The sequence below is a fragment of the Musca domestica genome, unplaced genomic scaffold, assembly GCF_030504385.1.
Source record: "Musca domestica strain aabys unplaced genomic scaffold, Musca_domestica.polishedcontigs.V.1.1 8, whole genome shotgun sequence".
NCBI classification, from domain to species: Eukaryota; Metazoa; Arthropoda; class Insecta; order Diptera; family Muscidae; genus Musca; species Musca domestica.
In genome coordinates this window covers 10,414,121-10,440,078 of record NW_026712409.1, presented here as the reverse complement: position 1 = coordinate 10,440,078, position 25,958 = coordinate 10,414,121, and the positions used below count along the sequence as shown (strand labels likewise).

General features: G+C 33.5%; 1 protein-coding gene across 4 annotated transcripts in view; it reads left to right on the top strand.

The window, feature by feature from the left end:
- Nucleotides 1–25,958, top strand: part of LOC101892532 (V-type proton ATPase subunit C) — a 30,738-nt gene that overhangs the window by 3,425 nt on the left and 1,355 nt on the right. Inside the window, exons 1-10 of one of the 4 annotated variants that reach the window (XM_059130853.1) lie at nucleotides 3,251–3,562; nucleotides 8,889–9,031; nucleotides 9,100–9,253; nucleotides 15,912–17,013; nucleotides 19,255–19,412; nucleotides 22,566–22,752; nucleotides 22,917–23,015; nucleotides 23,084–23,339; nucleotides 23,411–23,508; nucleotides 23,579–23,723. In XM_059130853.1, coding sequence (XP_058986836.1) covers nucleotides 8,900–9,031; nucleotides 9,100–9,253; nucleotides 15,912–17,013; nucleotides 19,255–19,412; nucleotides 22,566–22,752; nucleotides 22,917–23,015; nucleotides 23,084–23,339; nucleotides 23,411–23,508; nucleotides 23,579–23,723 — 2,331 coding nt within the window. In that variant the 5' untranslated portion in view covers nucleotides 3,251–3,562; nucleotides 8,889–8,899. Of the gene's footprint in view, nucleotides 1–3,250; nucleotides 3,563–8,888; nucleotides 9,032–9,099; nucleotides 9,254–15,911; nucleotides 17,014–19,254; nucleotides 19,413–22,565; nucleotides 22,753–22,916; nucleotides 23,016–23,083; nucleotides 23,340–23,410; nucleotides 23,509–23,578; nucleotides 23,724–25,958 lie in introns of those variants that run through there. The other 3 variants (XM_059130855.1, XM_059130852.1, XM_005174827.4) reach the window with 3 other exon arrangements.

Sequence of the window (25,958 nt, the reverse complement as noted above, 5' to 3'; positions counted from 1 at the left end):
ATGAGTTGTAGCCAAAAGCATTCATACATAATTGATGTTAGCTGGATAGTACATGTGTTCAATGGACAATCCTTTCTTGCAACCAATTTTGATAGATTTATATGTGAAAATTAAATAATATTTTTGGTTTTATGTTATGACTTCATACTTCCCATCAGACAATGTTTTTTGCCCGTATGTTGGCTAAAACAGAAAGTATTTGTTCGACTTGTTGTGATTTCTTTTACATCGACTTTTTGTTGCTTTGTGGCTTTTGTCGGAATGACTCATATTATGTTGTTTCCTTTGTCCTGGCTGTTTCAAACAGGAAGTGTTTATTAGGTTTCTTGTGATTTCAGTCATGGTATTCATAAAAAGTTCTGCAAATTAATTTGAAGACCACTCTCGAGTGTTCCAAAAATGAATATGTGTTAATTTCTCTTTCAAATGTACAAATTAAACAAAAAATAATTGAAAATATTTTTTTTTATTGAAAAAAAAAATCCACTTGCTTTTTCACTAAACATTTGAATATATTCTTTATTATCACTCAAAATTCCCATTATTAATGTTTAAATGATTTATGTATGTAGTGTATAAGCATGTGTGTGTGTGTGTAAAACACCATATTGTTTAACTAATCCTTTTATATTTGTTTATGACGGCTAGTTTTATTTGTTTTACGATGGCCTTACATTCATTCGTCCATTCTCCCGTTCGTCTTCGTGTACAGGAAGTCTAAAAATAGTGACATATCGTGTTTAAAAACAATCTCCCAGACCCGATAACTACAATAACACACATTGAGTATTTGTTTTGTTCATTTTTTCTTTGTATTGCTTTTTTTGTGGATCAAAGCAAACGAACGTACGTATGATGGGGAAAATGCTCGAAATTAAGGACACTGAAGGACTCTATGTGAAAGTTGAGTGGCCTCTCGATTTTAATGTCCGATTAGATGTTTTATCGTTAGAAAATTGGAGTTGATGATGGGAATGGAAAATGCATGGAGAAATTATTTGAAAGTAATAAGTTTAGAAACAGTGACTGACGACTTTCTGGTAAGAAAAGGGTGTTTATAAAACAAAATGTGAGGGGATCAGAAAAATGCCTATTATGGACGGATACCAAAGAGGTTTACTTTTTTTTCACTTCCCACAGCGTCATGTGGTCTAAATTTGTTAAGATGAATTATATAGAACCAATCCTTCTAAAACCTTTTACACAGGGGTCAGAATTTTGAAAAATCAGAAATCCATTGAGCTTTATATCCGTCCACCCGTCTATGGAAGGTATATTAAGTTTGTCATTCCGTTTTTAACTTCTCGAAAACAAGATTTTAGAACCCACAAAATATGTATGTATGTATAACGGAACCTCTCGATATTCGATGTTCTGATAATTTTAGCGACATTGCTCAACGAAATTATTTCAGAGTTGGTACTTGGTGTTGCCCACATTCAATATCAAATAATGTTTCTGCCAAAGTTTTTTTGTCTGAGAATCTGGTTTCGTAGAATATGAAAAAGTCATATACAATTTAGAATGCAATTGAACTATTTGAGAAATTCCATTTCCATCAAATCGGATATAACATGTCGGATGAAGTTTAAATAAGGACATTTTTATACCCTCAGTCATATGGCCAAACCCCTCATTTGAAGAGAGTATCCGATTTCATCCAAACTTGGTACATCGTAATGTTATTGGCAAACTTAGATCGCTCTACTTCTTCTAGTACCTCCCCCACAAAAGATTAAAATTTTCAAAGAAAATTATTTACTGCACAGAAAGAGAAATTATAATCCGATTTTGCGCTAACTTTGCATATCCTAATATTTGCATTAGTGCTAGGTCAGGCGCAAAAATGGACAATATCGGTCCACTCTATTAAGTACCTCCCCCACAAAATTTCAACATTTTAAATAACTCTAATAAAGTGCGATGTAAGAGTCCGATTGTCAAAAAATTCCACAAATCGCAATATTTTTATCATTCCAAGGTCTGGTGTTAAGATGGAATACATCGGTCCAATCCTTCTGGTACCTCCCCCACAAAGAGTCTAAATTTTAAATATTCAGGAAAGCTCATAAAACACAAAATTAACATCCGATTCCATTCAGACTTGGCAGATCTCAATATTTCCATAAAAAGAAGGTCTGTTATGAAGATGGTAGAGATCGGACCCTTCCTTCTGGTACCTGCCCCAGGAAGGGTCAAAGTTTTGAATAACCAAAAGGATTATAAACTCCGAAGTAATCATTCGGTTCTCTTAAAATTACACACATAACAATATTTATTTATTTATAGAAGATCTGGCGTGAAGATGGGATATATCGGTCCACTCCTTCTGATACTTCTCCCTCAAAGGGTCAAAATTTTGAAAATCCATGAAGCTCAAAAAAGCCAAATTAACATCCGATTCCATTCAGACCTGGTACATCTCAATATTTTCATAAACAGAAGATCTGTTATAAAGATGGTAGGGATCGGACCATTTCTTCTGGTACCTCCCTCACAAAAGGTCAAAGTTTAAAATAACCAAAACGATCAAAAAATCCAAAATAAGCATTCGGTCCTCTTCACTTGCTACATATCAACACAAGATCTGTTATACAGATGGTAGAGATCGGAAAATTTCTTCTGGTACCTCCCCCACATAGGCTTCAACATTTTGAAAAACAAAACGCTCAAAGTAAGCGAAATAAACATCCAACTCTCTCCAAATTTCACGCAACAAAATATTTTTACTAACGCAAGATCTGTTGTGAAGATGATATATATCTGCCAACACCTTGTGATACCTAACCCACAAAGGGTCACAATTTTCAATTATTTTATATGTCATAACTTTGGCATAAAATTGGGTATAACTGTTCGATTTCCTTCAAATTTTAACCGAACCAATATTTTTTTTATTTGTATTAGATAAAGTATGAAAAATAATAAAGTATAGAAAATAGTCGATAAAGTCCCAATCTGGTACGTCAGATCCAAATAGGACAGGTTATGGGTCAACAGTTTGAATATTCATAACTCAAGGCTGGGGGTATACAAATGTTGGCAAAACCGACTGATACTATTTTAATTGTTTCATAGAAAGTTTGGTTTATTTTGATCCACACTGTCCATCTACATACATACACAACATACGCACATATGTATAACCACATGCATGTTATTGCCCTCCTTGCAAACAAAACAAAAAATAAACACATTCCTTGTAGCTTCACGCCGAACAACATACATAGCCAGTATTTAGTTCTTTTTTATTTGTCCTGGTGAGAACAACGTTTTAGTTTTCATGGCTCGTCTTTAGCATGATGTCATAAAGTAAATGACAAAAGAAAAAAAAATAAAACAAAAGGATAACAAAGTGTTAATGAAATTTCTCCGAAAAAAGCCTCAACTTCCTACTACAGTATGGTGCTGTCATAGAAGAAGTTTTTTTTTTCTTTGAATAAATCAAAACAAACGGTTCGGTTCTTGGAAAATGTTAATGTCGCCTAAGAATTGTGACAAATTCGTTTTTCATAACGGCCAATTATTGGAGAGGACAGTATTACGTGTCATATATAAGAGAGTAAGTTGAAAAAAGTTGCAACGCGATGGTTTTAAATCATATATATGGTCATTTAAATAATTAATTGCGACTATTTATTGATTGTTCAACCATAAAATAAACCACAGCAGAAGTAATAATAAATGGAAATTGCTTATATTGTTGTTACATCCGCTGATAATTGATAGTAAAATAGAGAATTAGAAATCGCTATTTTATTCTACCATGCCGACAAACATTTTTCAATAATTTATGGAAAATATTTTTTTTTTTTTTTGGATAAGGCCTCATATAAATTGAGGGTTCCTTGTGTCATGTTACACAATATATTACTGCTTCAATTGATTTCCTCCTAAACAATATTTGTAGAATAATTAGCAAGTGATTTTTTTCTCCTTCGAAAGCTTCAACAGATTCTGTTGGAAATTATTATACATCGTATGACTCATTATTTTCACGTGATATATGAAGCGTAAATCTTTTGCTATAAACCTACCGCATATTCCGGTACTGTTGAGGGAAGTCACTGCCATTTTTATTTGCAAAGCTTGGAAATTAAGTAATTTTCTTCAAAAGACTGCAGGTCTATTGGACTTCCACCCTTCAACTAAAAATATTAGCAAGCATAATCGATGTTGAAGTAAGATCTTTATTACCTTCGACCTCGATCAAGTGACCCTGAAGGTTATATCGGGTTATATCGGGCCCCTCCTTCTAGTACCTCCCCCCACAAAGGGTCAAAGTTTTGAATATCCATGAAATTCATAAAATACAAAAATAACATCCGATTCCATTCAGACTTGGTACATCTCAATATTTCCATCAACACATGATCTGTTATAAAGATGATAGAGATCGTACCATTCCTTCTGGTACCTCCTCCTTAAAGGGTCAAAGTTTTTTTTATGACCAAAACTGTTATAAAATCGGAAATAAGCTCCCAGTTCTCTTCATATTTCACACATCCCATTATTTATACTAACACAAGATCTGATGTGAAGATGAAATATATCGGTCTACTCCTTCGGGTACCTCCCCCACAAAGGGTCAAAATTTTGAATATCCATGAAACTCGTAAAACACAAAAATAACATCCGATTCTATTGAGACTTGGTACATCCCAGCAATTCCATCAACACAAGATCTGTTATAAGGATGGTAGAGATCGGACCATTCCTTCTGGTACCGCGCACACAAAGGGTTAACATTTTAGATAACGAAAACGATCATAAAATCCGAAATAAACATCCGGTTCTCTTAAAATTACACACATCACAATATTTTTATTTGTCCAACGTCTGATGTGAAGATGGAATATATCGGTTCACTAATTCTGGTATCTCTCCCATAAAGTGTCAAAATTCTGAATATTTATGAAGATTATAAAACACGAAATTAACTTCCGATTCCATTCAGATTTGGTATATCTGAATATTTCCATTCACACAAGATCTGTTATAGAAATGGTGGAAATCGAACCATTCCTTCTGTTACCTTCCCCACAAAGGGTCAAAGTTTTGAATAACCAAAACGATCACAAAATCCGAAATAAGCATCCCGTTCTTTTCAAATCACACATATCACAATATTTTGATTAAGCCAAGGTCTGGCGTAATTATGGAATATATCGGTTCAGTCCTTCTGGTACCTTCCCCACAAAGGGTCACAATTTATAATACTTATATCTGTCATAAATTGCAAAACAAGTCAGCGATTCTTTTTAACTTGCTTGCCAGAAATCTGATAAAAATATGTAATTTATCAGAATTTATGATTTCGCGTAAAATTGGATATAAATGTTTGTTTTCCTTCATATTTTGAACATACCAATGTTTTTGTCTGTATTAGATGAAGTATGAAAATGGAATACTACGGTCCGCTATATCTGTTACCTCACGCATATTTCCATATTTTCCTTATTTTCCATATCTCTTTTAAAGTATAAGAAGTAGTCCATATAGTCCAAATTGCAATATTTTTATCTGTCTTAAGTCAGATACAAATTGCTCAATATTGGCCAACTGCTTCGAAACCTCCCCCCTAAAAGGTCAACAGTTTGGATAATCATTACTCAAGGCTGGGGGTATAAATCTGTAGGCAAAACCCGACTGATAATATTTTACTTCTTTGAATAAATATTTAATATTTTTAATTCTCCTCTTAAGTTGCCTGATTATTTGTGGCAATATAGGTGAAATGATGACTAATCATTTCCTCCAAAATTACGTGACAAGTTCCTTTGGCTAAAATTACACATTTAACTTCGTCACGGACATTTTAAATTTCTCTAAAATATAACACAGAGGAAAGGATACACTTCTTTGGCCTTGAGTCAAAGGTTGTCCAGCATTGGAATAATTTCAATTGAAAAAAACTTGACTTTTCTTTGTGATAAATTATTTATCAATAACTAACCAGGCAATGGGTTTTGTTCATTCGTATTTCGTATTTGTGTTTGTTTCCCCAATCACCTGGCTATTCTACATGAAAATGTCACCACCAGTCATGGTGTTGTTTAACAATTTATTTTTTTCTTTCTTTATTTTTGCTGAGACAACAACAACAACGACAACAACAATGGAACCGTTTATTCAATTTGAACTTCTTTTGAAAATCGAACATTAAATATTAACCAGTCCTAAGCAGCTGTAGAGCAAGTGACGATGGTTGGATGGGATGGAAAGGTGATTAGTTTAACAAATTATTTGAATACAATTGTTTGTAACTGGAAATATAAAAAAAAGCTTCTATATATACACACACCACGTATATGGATAGTTAAAAAGGGTGCATCGGAAGGTGGGAGGATGGGTGTAGAGGATTAACTTAACTTGACCTAGGATATTAACATACGATTGACATTGAAAATTGACTGGTAGGAAGTAATTACGCTATAATATGTATTTCTGAATGTGCTACGGTATGGGAAAAGAGGAATGAACTTCCGTTTGGTGAGTTTAACGAAATGTATTTTTGGGGGGCGAAGATTGTATTGGAGAGATAGTAATGAAATTATTATCTATTACATATCAATGGCGGAAATTATTGTAATATATTAAAACACGTGTAATTTGTAATCAACCTAGAAAGCCTTTCCAATGAGGAATGGAGAAATGTCCTTCCTAGTGAATATATCTAAGGCCCTAAGACATGTAATCGATGTAAGTCAATATAATTTATCTATTCATTTCGAACTTCATTTGAAAATACAAACAAGTAAAAGAGCTGTAAGTTCGGCCTGGCCGATTTTTGAACACCCTCCACCATTTAGAACGAACTTGGCAATTTTCAAAAAAAAAAAAATGCGTAAAAAGTTCTGTTAAAATCTTAAAAATACCGAAAAATACCTGCATAGGCAACTTTTGTCATAAGCCATTGCAATATTCAAATGCGAAACTTGGAAAAAAATATTCGGTGAATAATGTCGCTAAAATCATCAACATATCGAATAGAGGGAGGAACCATTATTATGAGGGCTATACGAAGACCTGGACCTGCATAGACAATTTTCTGTCACAGGCTGTAGTACCTATTAGGAACTTCAAATGCGAAATGTCAAACAATTTCGAAATTTCAAAAAAATCGTCCAAATACCGAATATTGGGAGGTACTGATATATGGGGCCTATACGAAGACCTGGAACTGCAAAGACAATTTTTTGTCACGGAATGTATTTGCCATTTCGAACTTAAAATTTATCAAACGCCATAATTTTAAGTTTTTTTTTTAATTTTATTGAAAAAATGTCGGAAATAGCATCAAATTTTTGAATAAGTTTAGATTTGTGCGAATTGGTCACATTTGGCACGAATTATGGCCTTCACGAATTATGGCCAATGAAACCGTCACACGCTGCCCGAATGTTGATCTGCGGTATTTTGGTCCATTCCCGGCGAAGCGCTTGCTTGAGGTGATCGACACTTTGGTATTTTTAAGTGCCAACCTTGCTTTCCAAAATACTCCAGACACAATTGTCCAACGGATTGGTAACCGTAGATTTTGGTGGCCACTGTGCGCTGGAATTGAAGCGAGGAACTTCATTTTGCAACCATTCTTGGGTGGCACGTGCTGAGTGCGATGGTGCTGAGTTCTTTTGGAATGTCCAAGGTCTGGGGCCAAAATGTTTGCGTGCCCAAGGCTTTAATATAGCCTCCAGAATATTTTTGCTAGAATATTCGGCATTTATTCTGTTGCCACGGTCGATTAATACGGACGGAGAGCGACCATCGGCTGTTATGGCGGCCCATGGCCAGCGCTTGAGTTCTGGTGGCCAACCGAAGGTGCACATTTTCAGCTGACCTTTTTTTGGCAAGTAAACACGATCATTTTGTTTGTTTACAAACTGCTGGACAAAGAATGTTTTATCATCGGAGCAGAGAAAACCAAATTCGGTAGTTCACCACTTTCGGCCAAGCGAAGGAACTCTTTAGATCTTTTGAGTCTATTTTCTTTCTGTTGCGGTGTGACTTCTTCTTGAATTTCATGGAAATGACCCTACCCCGACCTCATTTTTCAATATTTGCCGAATGGAATATTGCGATATGTTCAACTCACGAGCCCTTTTTCGGTCACTGCGACGCGGGTTCGATCAAGTTGCTTACTTACTTTTCGAACCATTTCTGCTGATGATGCTGTTTTCTTCCGTATACTTCCTTGACATACGTCGGGCTACGCTACCAGTATCACTGTAACCAGCGATGGTACTAGACACAAAAGATTTATTCACATTTAAATGCTGGAGTGCTCCAACGATACCCACTTGTGGTTTTTCAGCCAAATATAAAGAAATCACACTATCTCGCTATGCCGAATTTTTCTGGAAAATTCTTACCAAAATGCTTTTGTTCGCTTGTAAACAATATATTGAGCTGTCACTGGAATAATTTTAACAGCTGTCGGATGAGTGGCTTAGTAATGACAGCAGTCTGAAGTTGGTTCCAGCTTTTTCATCTCACCCTGTATAAACCATACAACTCCCATAAGGGTCGTACAACTCCCTCGAAATTGAGTTTTATAATCCGACACAAATTTATGACTGAAACTTCAATTCACTAGAGATTTAGAATATTTCTGTCATTTACATTGGGATGACCTGCAATTTACATGAGCTTCGATTGTGACATATGTATAGGCCATACAACTTACATAAATTGAGTTAAAATTGAGTTTTATAATCCGACAAAAATTTTTTATTGAAACTTCAATCCACTAGAGATTTAGAATATTACAGCCATTTACATTGGGATGACCTGCAATTTACATGACCTTCGATTGCGGCATATGCACATATTATCAGAACTATTAATATTCACATGTTTTTTTTTTTTTTTTTGTATTATTTTCATAGAAATCAGCAAGATGTCCGAGTACTGGCTTATTTCAGCCCCTGGCGATAAAACTTGCCAGCAAACTTTCGATACCATGAACAATCTCACCAGCAAACAAAACAATTTGTGTAACAACTTCAAGTTCCACATTCCCGATCTGAAGGTAACAATCCCCATATTTCAAACACAAGAAATTTCAAATGATTTTTTATATATAAATGTAATCCATAGGTTGGTACTCTCGATCAATTGGTGGGTCTTTCCGATGATTTGGGTAAATTGGATACTTATGTTGAACAAATTACCCGTAAAGTTGCTGCCTATTTGGGTGAAGTGCTGGAAGATCAACGCGATAAATTGCATGAGAATTTACTCGCCAACAACAGTAAGTACAACAATTAGTGTAGATTTTTTGATTAGAGATATGTTTAGTTAGTTTTAATTTTAAAAAAGTTAAATCATAGAAAAATTAGAAGGCATTTACTAACTTTTTTTTTGACTAAACGAAATAATCAAACTAGTATTTTATATCTTTTATTTTTTGGGAATGACAAAAAAACTAACAAATTTTAATGAAAAACAAATATTAACAATTAAAAAAAACCGTAGTCTTAAACTATTTTAATTTAATTCCATATTATTCTTCTTTATTGAATGGTAGTTACATATAAACAAATACATTTATATTTAATATTTTATCTTTTCGAAAAAAATTAGAAAATCTACACAACAAATTTATAGAAGATTTAAAAACTAAACGTTTTTCAATTGAAAACATCAGGTTCTCTATTTGAACGTAAAGTAAAGAGTTTTTCACTTCTTTTCCTTATTTAGTTTTATTCTATTTATTTGTTTCTTTATTCTATTTTTCTTTTGTTTTGAATTTTATCTATTTTCATTTTGTTTTGATTATTATCTATTTAGTTCAATTTTGTTTCTTGAACTCATTTAGCACCACATCCATTACATACATCTCTGCCAATCGATAATCCATTGGCAGGGTTTGCTTCTTATATTCTCTGTTCAAAAAAAAAAATGAAAGAAATCCGATTTTTTTGGACGTCAAAATAAAATTATTGTATTTGATTTCTGTGAAATTGTTCTTATTTTATGTTATTTATTACAACAATTGATTATGTGAATTGTATATTTATGCGTAACAAACAAACATCACAAACAACAACATCATCACCACCATACACAACTACTAACCCAATACTCATATATTTTGTTTTGAAGTTTTGGAAAAGGAAATTCATATATTTTATATCAACTACACAGTGAATTAAAATTAGCATCGTATACATTTTTATAGAATTGACGATTTATTTTTATTTGTCGTACAATTTGGGAAGAAATTACAAAAACAAAATAATATGACATTTGTTTCTACTCATCTATTCCTAATCCATCGCTGTTAATATTCAATAAAAAAATTATATATTGCAAAGAAAACCGACAACCTACTCTGTAGCCACTTAAAAAGGCCATATTTGGAAAGTGGAAAGGAAAGGCCATGATTGGAAACAGTTGAGATATGTTCAATAGTTATATCAGAAAACATTTTGACTTTATGGTCTTTAACTTAAGGCCTATTTCTATATTTCATTACGGAAGTAATCTCAAAAAAAAAAACATTTTCCATTAGTCCTTTTATTTTTTGCCCTCCACCGTGGTATGGAAAGAGGATATATTAAAATTGTCACTTCAGTTGTAACACACACAAAGTATATATGTTCTTGATCAGCATCAAATTAAACGTCCTTTAAGCGATGTCCGTCCGCCTGTCTGTCCGTCTGAGGAAATCACAAAGCTTCCCAACGAAATTAAATAAATTGATAAAATTTTACTTAGATGTATTTTATAATTTTGATATTTAAAATGGTCCATATAGGCTTACAATTTGGTATGACAATCCAACCATCAGGAGTTTTCCTCGTATCGCAAATACGATAGCGTTTTGTTTTGTTCCTAATACAGGGTGATATACAAAAACTGCAACAAACTCAAACGCCATAATTTTTAGTGCCAACCTTGCTTTCCAAAATAATCCAGACACAATGACCAACGTATTGATATCCGGAGATTTTGGTAGCCGTTGTGCGCTGGAAATGAAGCGAAGACCTCATTTTGTAACCATTCTTGGGTGGCGCGTGCTGATTGCGATGGTGCTAAGTCCTGTTGGCAAAAATGCCCTAGGTTTAATACACCCTCCAGAATATTTTCGTGATAATTTAGACATTTATTCTGATGCCACGGTCAATTAAAACGAGCGGAGAGCGACTATCGGCTGTTATGGCGGCCCACACCATCACCGTGGCCGGCGATTGAGGTTTTAGACCCTAGGTCTCTCGAAGGGAGTGTCAAATCGAATACTCTTGTACTTGGTACATTGTAATATAATTGTCAAACTTATATCGAGTTCGGAGATGGGCAATATCGGCCCACTCCTTCTGGTGCCTCCCACACCAAATGTCAAAATTTTCCATGAAAATAATTTACTGCACAGAAAGAGAAACGATAATCCGATTTTGTTCCAACTTTGCAAATCCTAATATTTGCATCAGTGCGAGATCAGGTGCGAAAATGAACAATACCTCCCTGACAAAGGGTCAAAATTTTGAATAATTTAAACTCTTATAAAATGTGATGTAAATGTCCGATTGTCTTCAAATTACACACTTCACAATATTTTTATTAACCCAAGGTCTGGTGTGAAGATGGAATACATCGGTCCACTCCTTCTGGTACCTGCCCCACAAAGAGTAAATATTTTGAATATCCATAAAGCTCATAAAACGTGAAATTAACATCCGATTCCACTCAGAATTGGTACACCTTGATATTTCCACCAACACAAAATCTGCTACAAAAATTCTAGAGATAGGACCATTCCTGCTGGTACCTCTCTCACAAAGGGTTAACATTTTTAATAACCAAAACGATTATAACATCCGAAATAAGCATCCAACTTTCTTCAAATCTAACACATCCAAATATTTTTGCTGTTCTAAAGATGATGTGAACCCCTTCAAGTATCTCACCCACAAAGAATCACAATATTCAATACTTTTATCTGTCATAAATTGCAAAAACTCAGCGATTCTTTACAACTAGCTATATCTAAATAATTCTCTCAACCAGAAACCTGAGATGAATATGGAATTTATGATTTCGTATAAAATTGGATATGAATGTTCGGTTTCCTTCAAATTTTACACATGCCAATATTTTTATCTGCATTAGGTTAAATATTTCTAAAAATTTGCACATATTTCAAAGAGTACAGAGAGTAGTCGATATAGTCCAAATCTGTCATATTGTGATATTTATATCATAAGTCAGATATGAATTGTCAATATTGGCCAACTGCTTCGGGACCTCCCTCATAAAGAGTCAAGAGTTTGGATAACCATAACTCAAGTCTGAGAGAATACATCTGTCGGCAAAACCGACTGTTACTATTTTACTTGTTTACTCTAAAATTCAGCCCGATGTACATCGCTTATTTGAATTGTTTTGTTGGTTATAATGGAAAATATGGTCTAGGACCCTAGGACTAGTTGGGGATAGAGATACATTTATAGAGGCTGAATGGGGCAATTCCTACCCAGTTTGAGTACTGTTCTGTTTTCTTTGAAACCGGTATTAATTTTAATCTTCTCTCGTAGTTAAAGTGCTGCTTATTTTTGGTATCTCGGTAAAGGTTATATACATTTATTATTAATAAAAATAATTTTGATTATTTTCCGATCTTTATTTTGTTTCCTATATAAATAAAAAATCACATTTTTAAATTTGAAATAACAACAGACAAATAACATTTTTCTCTTTTGTAGGATTTTTTACATTAGTAATTCTTTATATTTATTCACTGTGTCCAATTAAATATGTCAGGCCTTAAGGATACACTAAGAGATTATCTAAAAACAAACATACACTAACAAATTATCTAAAAAACAAACATAAACCCAAAAACACTGTACACTGTATTATTTATGTAAAACCAATTCTATCCCTCTCTCTTCTCTGTCTCTATTTCCCCAGCCAAAAGCCTACATTCCAGTGTTGTTTCCCATCGTCATTCCAAGTTTCCCATTTGTCTAATTTTAAGTTTTTCTTTTCAATTCGTTACTTTCATTTCCGTTACATTATTATGTTGTTTCATTCATTTGAATCAAAAGAGAAAACAAAAACTCGAATCATGTGTTTCTTTTCTGTTTTCTTTTTTGTTTTTGCATTTCTTAGGCAACCAAAAACAGTGTTGTTGTTGTTGTTTTCTAACCATTGGAAAACAATTAGTTTTTAAATCATTGCAAAATCTTAAACAGATAACAAACAAAACCCCCCCTATATAAAACAAGACGACTCACACGTACAGCAGAGAGTCTGTATGTAGTAAATCTCAGAAAAAACAAAAACTCATTTTAATGATTTTTCTTAACTCTCTCTTTCGCTCTTCTTCAATTGAATCATATATTTCATTTGTATTTTTGAATTTTGAAATATGTTAAACGTTCTTGCTCACATTCTCGTTGTTGTTGTTGTTACTGTAACATATCCTTAATTTCAATTTCGTTTTTAGTGATGTTTGTGTATGTTGTATATTGCATATTTGTACATAATATACATGTTTATTTTCAACTATAGATTTTTTTACTATTAAATAAATCAGTCTTTATATAATTTGCCAACATTTTCTTATAAAAAATTTAATTTTTGATTTTGTTTCCTTCGATTTTCATTTGCGGCAAATGTTTTGTGCGTGTGTGAAAATATGCATTGTTCTGTTTTTGTTTTGATTATTGCAAAATTATTTTAAAAAAATCAATTCACTTTGCACCTTTTTCTCTTCCCTATATTTTGGATAATTATTTTGTTTTCTTCTCCCTCTTGATTTTTATGAGTTTAATTTCTTTTTAGTTGTTTTTCATTTGACTTTCCTAAAACTTGATCTTCAAATGGCATCAGCAGAAGTTGCCAAAGGGTGGGATGTAGGTAGTGGGAACACTTTAGATTAAGTTTCACAGAGCACTACATGAAAAATTAAGGATGTAAACATACATTAAGAATGCCACGAAAAATTTGTAAAATTTCAATGATACGAATCTCAAAAAGTGGGGTTATGGTAAAATATATTTTATTGAATTTTCAATAGTAATCTTATGTTTTTAATGCAAAACAAAATGTAAGGTAATTAATTGCATTTATAATGAATGGTATTGTCAAGTATTTTCAAACTTAGTAAATATTAATATGAAAGTTGAGGTTATGTGAGAGTGTGGTTATAAAATTTTGGAATAATGCATTTCATTTTATATGTATAAAACGAAACTTAGGTTAGCACTAATAGATCAATAGTATCCTTTTCCATTAAGTGATAACGTGTTAAGGTGTAAAGAAAGGTTTTATTTTATAATTTTAAAAGGCGTTATTGTTTCCCACCTTTAAGTGGGTTATTATAAACATAAAATTATCGAGAGGCTACAGAACGTTTGGCCATGACTTAATGCATTCTTAAGTGACTCTATTTCCTTCTAATGATCATATAGCCTGTAGAATGCAACATTAGCTCTCTGCAATGGCACAATGTTGCGATAACCATTAAATATTAATAATTTTTTAATGAATTTGTTGGCCAAATAGTCTTTGCACCATCCTTCTTGAAACTCAAATCACTCCTCGGTGTATGAAATAGGAGTCAGTCACCGGCAATAAAGCAATAGATGCAACAGCCAAAGTAAATTAAAAGTAAAGTAATCTTTATTTGAGTCTTCTTCTTTTCTTTGACAATGTTGACATTCATTGTGAGTGATTAACATATAATCTTAGAACTATTATTGTCTTGATCTAAGTTATAATTATTGTGTATAAATATGCTACGTGCGAATGGGATGAGGTATAATGTTAAAATAAAACAAAAGAGGGCAATGTATAAAAGAATGGGACTTGCTCGCGGTCTCAGCAATGCGGCAGCCAATTAAATGCTTTTTGGCTACTTACATACAAAATAAAAAAGCGTTCCTGCTGCAACAAAGTCAAAAGCCATAAATTTTACATTTATTTTTGTTTTAATTTTTATTGAATGAAAGCAAAAATATCGAGAATAGCATCAAATTTTAGAATAAGTTTAAATTTGTTCGAATTGGTTACCTTTAACACAAATTATTGCATTCGAACGGCCAATGAAACCGTCATACGCTTCCCGAATGTTGCCCTGCGGTATTTTGGCCCATTCCCGACGAAGCGCTTGCTTGAGGTGATCGACACTTTGATATTTTTTAGTGCCAACCTTGCTTTCCAAAATACTCGAGACACAATAGCCCAACGGATTGATATTCGGAGATTTTGGTGGCCATTGTGCGCTGGAAATGAAGCGAGAAACCTCATTTTGTAACCATTTTTGGTTTGCGCATGCTGAGTGCGATGGTGCTGAGTCCTGTTGAAATGTCCAAGGTCTGCGGCCAAAATGCTTGCATTGCCCAAGTCTTTAATACACCTTCAGAATATTTTCGCAATAATATTCGGCATTTTTTCTGATGCCACGGTCGAGTAATGCGAGCGGCGAGCGACCATCGGCTATTATGTCGGCCCACACCATCACCATGCCTGGCGCTTGAGTTCTGGTGGCCAACCTTAAGTGGTAAATGATGAAGGAATTAGCAGTTTAATAGTCATGTTAAAGGCTCTATAGGTTTTTTCTTTGCAATAACCTCACGTTTTGAAATTTTGCAATTACAGTATTCAGTGTTTTCCTAACCTCTGTAGCATTCTTAAAATCTGTAAAACAAAATTGAAAAATGCAGGATATTTTAGCTGTAAATTATATAATATTTCCCTTACAAAAAAAAAAGTTTATTATAATAAATGTATATGTATGTACCCCAACTCCTCCAATACCAAAAAAAATATATATATCAACGAAACTCCCAACAAAAAATCAAACCAACACTGAAATATATACATTGTGTGTGAATGCTCCAACCAACAACCTTATGATTTCTTCTCAAAAATACATAAAATGTAACAAAATTCAAATTAAGGTCCCGGACCGCCTGATGATTGCTGCACAACAACTACGCATGCCACAACCACCCCTAGCACGACCATACATTCAGATTTAACGGGTAAATCATCAAATCTATCGAATAGCCATGACACAACAACTACCACCACTACAACTACTTCTTGCTCAGTTTGTCCATCGGGAAGTTGCATGAATTTTTCTTCCAACGAAGAGAGTGATCGTGATTTTGATATATTATCGACGGCCTCGCCGCCAACGTGTCCCTGTGATTTTGCTGGCGATGATATGGCAAGCATGGGTGCCACAAGTCCCACTACCGTGGCCAATGATAATTGCACACTATCTTCGGGTAACTCGGTAATGAATCTAAGAACAATTAATCCATTTCAACCGCCAACCACACGTCAACGTCATTTTGGTCTGACATCACCGCTGAGAAAAGAAAGCGGTACCTCCGCCTCATCATCGTTTAATATATCCACAGCCATTACCGCAGCAAATACATGTGCCACTGGTCCAGTCACAACGGCAAATAGTTTATATTTCTGTTCAAGTTCGGCGCCCACAGGTGGAGCTGGTGGTCTAACGGCTCGTTCACTATTCAATAAGTTGACATCCAGTCATCACAACAACAATACATGTAGCATAAATAACAATTCCACCTCCACAACGACCACAACATTATGTAGTCTAACCAATCAAAAGACGACGCCATCAACACCAACACATCACAATAATTCTTCAGGTTCTTCTACGTCTCGTGGTTTTGCTGGATTTTTTTGTGGCAATCATAGTCGCAGTACTTCGAAAATGGATGTCAATGAAAGTCATCAATATCATCAGCAGCAACAACACCAACAGCATCATAACCTAAATAAACAGCAGGAACATCAACAGCAGTCACACAGTCATAATAATCACAGCCATCACCAGCAGCAACATCACTCCCACAGCCACCAACACCATCATCATGATCCACAGGACCAGCATTATGGTGGTCTTGCCGATAACAATCAGCATAAACATTTGAAAAGTAGTGATAGTTTGTCGGATGATGTTAGTGATACATTTGAATGGTGGTTTCAAAGACACAAAAGAAATTCAACAAAAAAGAGCAGGTATAGACAGCCAGCAAGCCAGCCATGCATCAGAACATGATGTTGGATGTCGTCATATTTTCACCATACATTCATTATCCACCCATGCTCTCTGGAATCATTGTTTTTTTTTTTTTTGTCATTTTACTGCGTTATGTCCTCCATGTCAGCAAAGAAGAGGAAAATACGATGTGTCATCTAGCATCGACATATTTTAGTTCGTAGTTTTTCGAAAGCTTTTTATACCCTCCATCATTCTATATTAGCTTTGTCATTCCGTTTGTAACTCCTCGAAATATTCATGATGGAGCCTACAAAGTATATCTATTCTGGATCAGGGTAAAATTCTAAGACGATTTAGAGATGTCTGTCTGTCGGTCTGTTGTAATCACGCTATCCTTCGAACGAATTGAGATAGAAGGATAAAATTGTGCATACATGTATATTTTCCCAGTAGGCAGGTTAAGTTAGTAAATGAGCCATGTCGGTACCTCCAGATATTCGGTATTTTCATGATTTTAATGACATTTTACAGCGGAATCGTTTCAAATTTGGTATTTGATTTTCTTAATGGATACTATAGCCTATAACAGAAAATTGTACGTGCAGGTCCACGCCTTCGTATAGTCCGCATAAAACCGCACCTCCCGATATTCGGTATTTTGATGATTTCAGCGACATTATTCACATTATTCAAATTTCGTATTTGAAGTTCGTAATGGGTACTATTATCTTTGACAAAAAATTTTCGTATGCAGTTCCACGTCTTCGTATTGGCCCTATATAACAGTACCTCTCGATATTCGGTCCTATTTAATGGTTTTCATCTAAGCGCTAATTTTCGAAATTTTTTTTTGAAATTTTTTAAATTTCTTCCATATGGTGGAGGATATTAAAAGTTCGGCCCGGCCGAACTTGTCTGCTTTTTTTACTTGTTTTTATTTTGCGTTATTGGAAAATTTTGAGATTATAATTTTGTTGTTCAATATTCTCAGGCAACCCAGCATATTGTGTAAAAGTTATAAGTAAACCTAAAGTAGGCCGGTCATATGTTGAGCACAATATTTGAAATTAAGTTCGGAAATTTGCACAATAATTGTTATTACCCCAAGAATCAATATAGCCCGATTGTATTTGCCCTACCCAGAAAAAATATTGAATAAAAAAGGTCTACCAAATAACCGGCGTAGGATACAAAAAGATCCTCTTTTCCCAAAAATGTTTTGTTCGGCCGTATTTCCTAAATATCCAAGTTCCATATCTTTAAGCCTACCAAACAAAATCAGAGCAAACTTTCAGAAATAAAAAATTTCTTGAATATTAACTGCTTCTAATTGCCCACATTCACAGTTTTTCTGAAGAATGATTCTTTTAAGAGCTATGATAGCATTATGTTTTCTTATACTACGCAAATCGAAGGTTTTAATGATATGTATTTTTCAACAATTTTTACAATCAAGATTTTCAATATCAAAATCGATTTGACAATTCATTGACCCAGCAGATGTGTCGATGCAACTGCCAAAGCGTTCCTGCAATACGTGACAGTGAAACAAAATACGAAACGTGCGTTAGCAAGAGATTCCTCGCTTTCACCAACTCTTATAATTATAAATTATAAAAAGAAAACAATACTTAAACGAATATATGGAACATTTTTTCATATCTCTCATTTCATTTCTTAAAAAAATGAAGGATTAAATATTAATTTTTGGATTTAATCAACCCATTTTTAAAGATTCATTTGAGAGAGATTCCTGAATTTCACTAACTCCTATAATTATAAATTATAAAGAGAAAACAATATTCACGAATATATGGCACATTATTTCGTATCTCTTATTTCATGTGGAATATGGTGACTTAGTGAGAACAGTATATATTCCCCACAAGTCCATATTTAGAATGGGGTTCCTTTACACGGGCGGTGAGAGATTCCAGTAATGACTTTTCTTTACATAAAATTATATTTTTTTAATCACCAACGTACTTTTTTCTCACGCATCGACCTCATCTCACCCTCATACCACCCATCATTTCACCAAAAACCCATTCTTATTAAAATCTCACAACCACTCACTTATGCTCTGCTCTTCACTATTTGAAATTGTCTACTTTCTTTTTCGGTTTCGTTTTCTTTTTTTTGTGCAAATCTTTTCTTTTTGTTTCGTTTTCTTATTTTTCCTACCACCGAGAATCTACTTTTATCCACGAACCAAAAATCCATTTCAAATGCAAACAAACAAAACTCAAAAAATGCAGTCACTTATCAACGAGTCAATTAAATTTAAACATTGGATTTAATTTAACATCAACTCATAGATCGTCGCCAGTGAGTAGTTGTTGTGGCAGTAGTAGCCATGGTCGTTCCAGTCCGGATATTGATATGGGCGAACCGCCAGCGATGCCCTTGAGTCCAGGTTAGCGGGTTGTGTTTATTCTCTTTCTCTCTGTGTGTGTGTATATATATGTCTGTGTACATATCAACCAAATACCACCACCAGTACTACTACTACAAGTTTTTCCTCCTCTTTCTCTCTTTACTATTTTAATATTCACCAAATAATATAATTATTTTTTTTTTCATACAAAGTTGTAACACGTACATACTTCATACTACATGCAAAGATGATGTGGTGTACGTTGTTAATTTGTGTTTGTTCTTTTTTTATTATTATTTTGCCATATTATAGTTTTTTTCTTTCAATTTTCAGTTGTTGAGTTTGTTTCCTTCCTCCAACCAATTTATTTCACTATTATTTTCAACTCTTGCCGATTTAACTCTGTGCTGATTTTGTTTTTAACCACCAATCATGGTTAAAACGAAAAAAGAAGGATATGATTCCATCACCGTAGTTATAGTCCTATTGAACTACATACACATATATCGATATTTCAGATAAATATTTTTTTGCTTATTTCTCATAAATCTATTTTCTTTTTCAGTATTTTAACTATATAGAAAAACTATGGAGTGTGCATAATTGTCTTTTATGTGTTAATATTATTTATAATTTAAAAAATAGTATTTTTGTTATATATATTTTTACTTAATTTTTGAGTTGTGAATATACTTTTTTTCCCATTTTCACAAATATGTTATTTTTGTTTAATATTATTTTTAAGTTTCAAAGAATGTATTTTTATTGTAATATTTTTGGCACAATTATTGATAATTTTTGAACAATTTTTTTTTAGTTTTTCGTTTTATTTAAAATGGTATTTAAAAATTTGTAGTGCTTGTCAATTGTTATTGTTGTTTATAAAAGAGTATATATGCCTTAAAGATACTGTTCAAATTTGGAAGCCATCACAGAAAAAGGTACAGTTTTTAGATATTTACTCCTTTTGAATGAAATAACCTGAAAATGGTACTAGGTTTTTTATACCCTACACCACATATTGGTAAGGATATTGTTTTTGTGCGAGATAGACCCATAGTTACTTTTGAGGAATCACTTTCTGAGTCGATTTATAAATGTCAGTCTGTCTATCCGTGTATTCTTGTATGTTTATTATACGATTAAGCTGAAATTTTCCAAACAATATTTGTTTGGCACAAGGACGATCCCTATTGAAATTGGTGATAATCGGATCAGATTTGGATATAGCCCCCATATATATCTTCAACCGATTTCGGGTGTATTGTGCACCAAATGGACAATATGAGTCCAAATTACCTGAATTTCGGTACATCTCACAGAAAGAGACGAGAGACGAAAGTACATCAAAGTTAAGGAAAATCTGTTCAGATATAGCTATAGCTTCCATATATAGGTTTCATCCGATTTGGCGTTTTAAGTCTCTCACATGCGCAATATGCATTCGACAACAATGATATTTGGTACCAGATATATTATAGAGCTCGGAAATACCTCTGCCAAATTTTATCAAGATCGGATCAGATTTCGATATAGCCCCCATTTCGGGTTAATTGTGCACCAAATAGCCAATATCTGTCCAAATGACCTGAATATTGGCTTTTCCGACCGAATTAAGTCTAGAAGCAAATACATTAAATTTGGAGATAATCGGTTCAGATATAGCTATAGCTCCCATATTTATGTTTCATCCGATTTGGGGTTTTAAGTCCCTCACATGCGCAATATGCATTCAACAACAATGATATTTGGTACCAGATATCATATAGAGCTCGGAAATACATCTACCAAATTTTATCGATAACGACTAATATTTGGATGTAGCTCCCATATATATCTTTAGTCCAATTTCATGTTTATTGTGCAAATAATGGCTAATATCAGCCCAAATGGAGTGAATTTCGGGACGTACGTTTCCATTTTGTGAAATTCGGTTCCGATATATATCATGATATCATGCGTCAAATTTAGTGAAAATCTATTCAGAATTGGATATGCCTCCTATATATAAGTTCCCTCTGAAACCAAACTGTAACTGCTCTAAAGCCAAATGTTAAGAGGCGGTATGATCTACTTCAAATAAATTCTTTTGTTACGGGAGCTCTACTAATTATGCATAGTGATGTAGGGTATCAATAAAAAAAAACTTATGACATAAAATTTCAGAACATAAATCGAGAAATGAACAGTAAAACTTCTGAATTTATACTGGCCTTAAAAATCCACAATTTTTGACCTGAAAGCGTTTTTCGATCATTCCAAAACAACCTGAAAGTTGCCTCTGTATACCTGAAAACTGTATTTTAAACTTTCCTTTTTTAAGAATCCCCAGAATATTGATTTGAAAAGGATCTTAAAACTTATTGTCTAAATTTTTGTGTGTCAAAGCTCTCTTTTTAAATCAACGATATTGGACCTTAAATTACTTTTTAAGAATTTAAATAAAATATAATATTATGAGCCGTAAGTTACTTTTAAATTAAAAATTATTATTATTATTATTCTTCATACAGTCATTGGCCTTACTTTAAAGATTTTGAACAATTAATAAAAAAGTTGTCCCAAAGAAGTTCTTTAAAGGATCCTGGAGAGCTTCCTTTGCTTTTTAAATATTTATCCTTTTTTTGTATTACAAATTGTATTTTGTTTCATGAATATTTTTTCAAAGAAGTTCTTTAAAGCATCCTGAAGAGCTCCTGTTGCTTTTTAAATATTTATCCTTTTTTTGTGTTACAAATTGTATTTTGCTTCCTGAATATCTTTTCCCATTGTTTGATGTGTTGTTTTCAAATTTTCTGCACCATTTTTTTTAGAATATGCCTGTTTATATGTCCACTTTGCTTTTACAATTTAATGTGCACATGTTTTTTTTTTTTTTGTAATAAATATTTTAGAATTTCGTCAACAACATATTTCAAAATTCAAAACAAAGAAAAAAAATTATACGAGACCTAGGTATTAAAAAAAATATGAATAGAAATTGCTTTAACTCTTTAATCAAATCTAAATGACCAGTTCTATTATCTACGCTTAACAACACTATCTATCTAACAATAACTTGTGTATGTGTAGTATGTTTGTAGTACTCGAAATTAATTGTAATTTTTCAATTTTCAATATATATTTTCTGTTGTATATTTAACACTTTTTTTCTATTTGCTTTTGCTACCACTCAACAAACAACCACAACAGCCGATTTACCCAATTACATTACACGCTTCCAATGGGATATGGCCAAGTATCCAATTAAGCAATCTTTGCGTAACATTGCCGATATCATTTCCAAACAAGTTGGTCAAATCGATGCTGATTTGAAGACAAAATCGAATGCCTATAACAATTTGAAGGGCAGTTTGCAGAATTTGGAAAAGAAACAAACGTAAGTAAAAATAAAAATAAGAAATTATAATTTTTATTGATAAAGGCTGGATGGCAAGGCATAACTTTGAATGAATGTTGCTAAAATTAATATGAACTAATCAAGAGTCATATAAATTCATTGAAAAATATTCTAATTTTTGTTTATTTTCTTTGAAATTCCAGTGGCAGTTTGTTAACCCGTAACTTGGCCGATTTGGTTAAAAAGGAACATTTCATTTTGGATTCCGAGTACTTAACCACTCTCTTGGTCATTGTACCAAAGTAAGTATTCCGCCAATCATGGTCATCATAACAAGTTTTAATAATTATTTGTTTGTTGTTATTTGTAGAATGCTGGCCAACGATTGGATGGCCAACTATGAAAAGATCACCGACATGATTGTGCCACGCTCATCGACGTTGATTACCCAAGACAATGATTACTGCCTCTACAATGTCACCCTATTCAAGAAGGTTGTTGAGGAATTCAAATTGCATGCCCGCGAAAAGAAATTCATTGTACGCGATTTCGTTTACAACGAAGAAGAATTGGCCGCCGGCAAAAACGAAAGAACCAAATTGATTACCGACAAAAAGAAGCAATTTGTGAGTGGCAAAATAAAAATATCTTAAACACTGTTTTTATTCATTCGATTTTTTTTGTTTTGTTAAAACAGGGCCCCCTGGTCAGATGGTTGAAGGTGAACTTCAGTGAGGCATTCTGTGCTTTGATCCATGTCAAGGCATTGCGTGTCTTTGTTGAATCTGTTTTAAGGTAGAGCACATTGTAATGCATTTTTAATGAGGTAACTTAACATTTTTTGGTTGGTGTTTTTGTCTTTCAGATACGGTTTGCCTGTTAATTTCCAAGCCATTCTCATTGAACCCAACAAGAAGAGCATAAAGCGTCTACGTGACTGCTTGAACCAATTGTATGGTCATTTGGATGGTGCTTCAGCTGGTGGACAATTGTCGGGCAGTGGTGCTGATGTAAGTAGTGAAAATTTCTACAATTTTAATATAAAGTTTTATAGTGTTCACCATAATGTCCTTTTCAAATGTTGGTAAGAATAGATCAAAGAAGGAGTTTTTAACACTATTTCAACAACCACGTTTAAGAAAAAGAAAATTACCTTCAATAATTCTAAAGAATTGGTTATTAGGAACATGCAATTGTTTTTAAGAACTTATAGACCTAGTGTTTTGGAACTGAAATGGTTTACAAATTAAATGAATTTTGATTTTTGGAAATGAAAACATCAAAAAAAATATCAGTCGGTTTTGCCATCAGACGCATACCCTCAGCCAATGCTGGATTATTTAATAATATTTTGACTTCTGTTTTAATTATTCAAATTGTTGACCCTCTATGTAGTAGGTTCCGGAGGAGTGGCAATATTTTCCTTTTCGTATCGGACCTAAATAAATATGATATAAATATTGAGACGTGCCAGAATTGGATTGTATTGATTACTTCCTTCACTTTATAGGAGATATGTGATAATTTTTAGAGAATATATATAGGACCGAAGTATTTAATTTTCACACTTCATTTATAAAATAATGGTATGGGAATAATTACAAGAAAATCAATTTTTTTGCGAAATTCCATTATAAATTCCATATTCATATTTTTTGGTTGATAGAAATAATTAGATAAATCAAGTGTTAAAGAATCGCTGACTTATTTCGCAAGTTATGACAGATAAAAGTATTGAATCTTGTGACCCTTTGTGGGAGAGATACCAGAAGGGTATCGCAGATATATAACATCTTCACAAAAGATCTCGCGTTAGCAAAAATGTTTGGATGTGTGAAATTTGAAACGAGGTGGATGCTTATTTCGATTTCTTTGAGCGTTTTGTTTTTCAAAATTTTGAAACCTATTCGGGGAGTTACCAGAAGGATTGTGCCGATATAACCCATTTTCACAGCAGATCTTGTGTTAGTAGAAATAATGGGATGTGCGAAATGTGAAGAGAATTTAATGCTTATTTCGGATTTTTGCTCATTTTGGTTGTTCAAAATTTTGAATCTTTTTTGGGGGAGGTACCAGAAGAAATGGTCCAATCTCTACCATCTTCATAACAAATCTTGTGTTATCGAAATTGTTGAGATGTGTGAAATATGAAGAGAACCGGATGCTTATTTCGGGTTTTATAATCGTCGATTTGAATAACAAAATCGTTGACCCTTTGTGGGGGAGGTACGTGAAGGAATGGTCCGATCTCTACCATCTTTATAACAGATCTTGTGTTGATGGAAATATTGAGATGTAACAAGTCTGAATGAAATCGGATGTTAACTTCGCGTTTTATGGGCCTTATGAACATTCAAAATTTTACCACTTTGTGGGGGAGGTACCAAAAGGAGTGGATCGATATATTCCATCTTCACATCAGACCTTGGGTTAATGAAAACATAGTGATGTGTGTAATTTGGAGACAATCGGACACTTCACATTTTATAAGAAATTAAAAATTATTCGAAATTTTGACCCTTTGTGGGGGAGGTACTAGATGGAGTGCACTGATATTGTCCATTTTCGCACCGGACCTAGCACTGATACAAATATTAGGATTTGCAAAGTTGGAGTAAAATCGGATTACCATTTCTCTTTCTGTGCAGTAAAATATTTTCTTTTAAAATTTTGACATTTTAAGGGGGAAGTACCAGAAGGAGTGGACCGATATTGCCCATCTCCGAACTCGATCTAAGTTTGACAATAACATTACGCTGTACCAAGTTTGGATCCCTTCGAGAGTTATCGTGCGCATCAGCCTGCCAGACAGACGGACGGACGGACATCGCTAGATCGACTCCAAATGTCCGCCGATGTTTTTCAGCTGCATAGGATGACTTTTTCTGGATGCATTGACAACTTTTGCGATGCTTCTGGCTGATCTCCACTCCAATATCAATAACTCTGCTTATTTGAACCAAAAATGTCCTTCGTCCTTAAGCGAATACAATTTTTTGATAAAAAAAAATGGATCTTAGATGATATTATAAAGTCCAAAGTTGCTAGCTCATAAAATCTCCAAAATGTCTGTTTTATGGTATCTGAATGATGAATATCTTTAGTTTTCACCAAATATTCTTAATATAATTTGCATTTGATGTCTGAGTTTCCTATTCACTCAGATGACCGATGGAAATCATATATTTTGTCGATTATTGAGAACCTTATTTTACTTTTACAATTTTTTACCTCATACGATATTT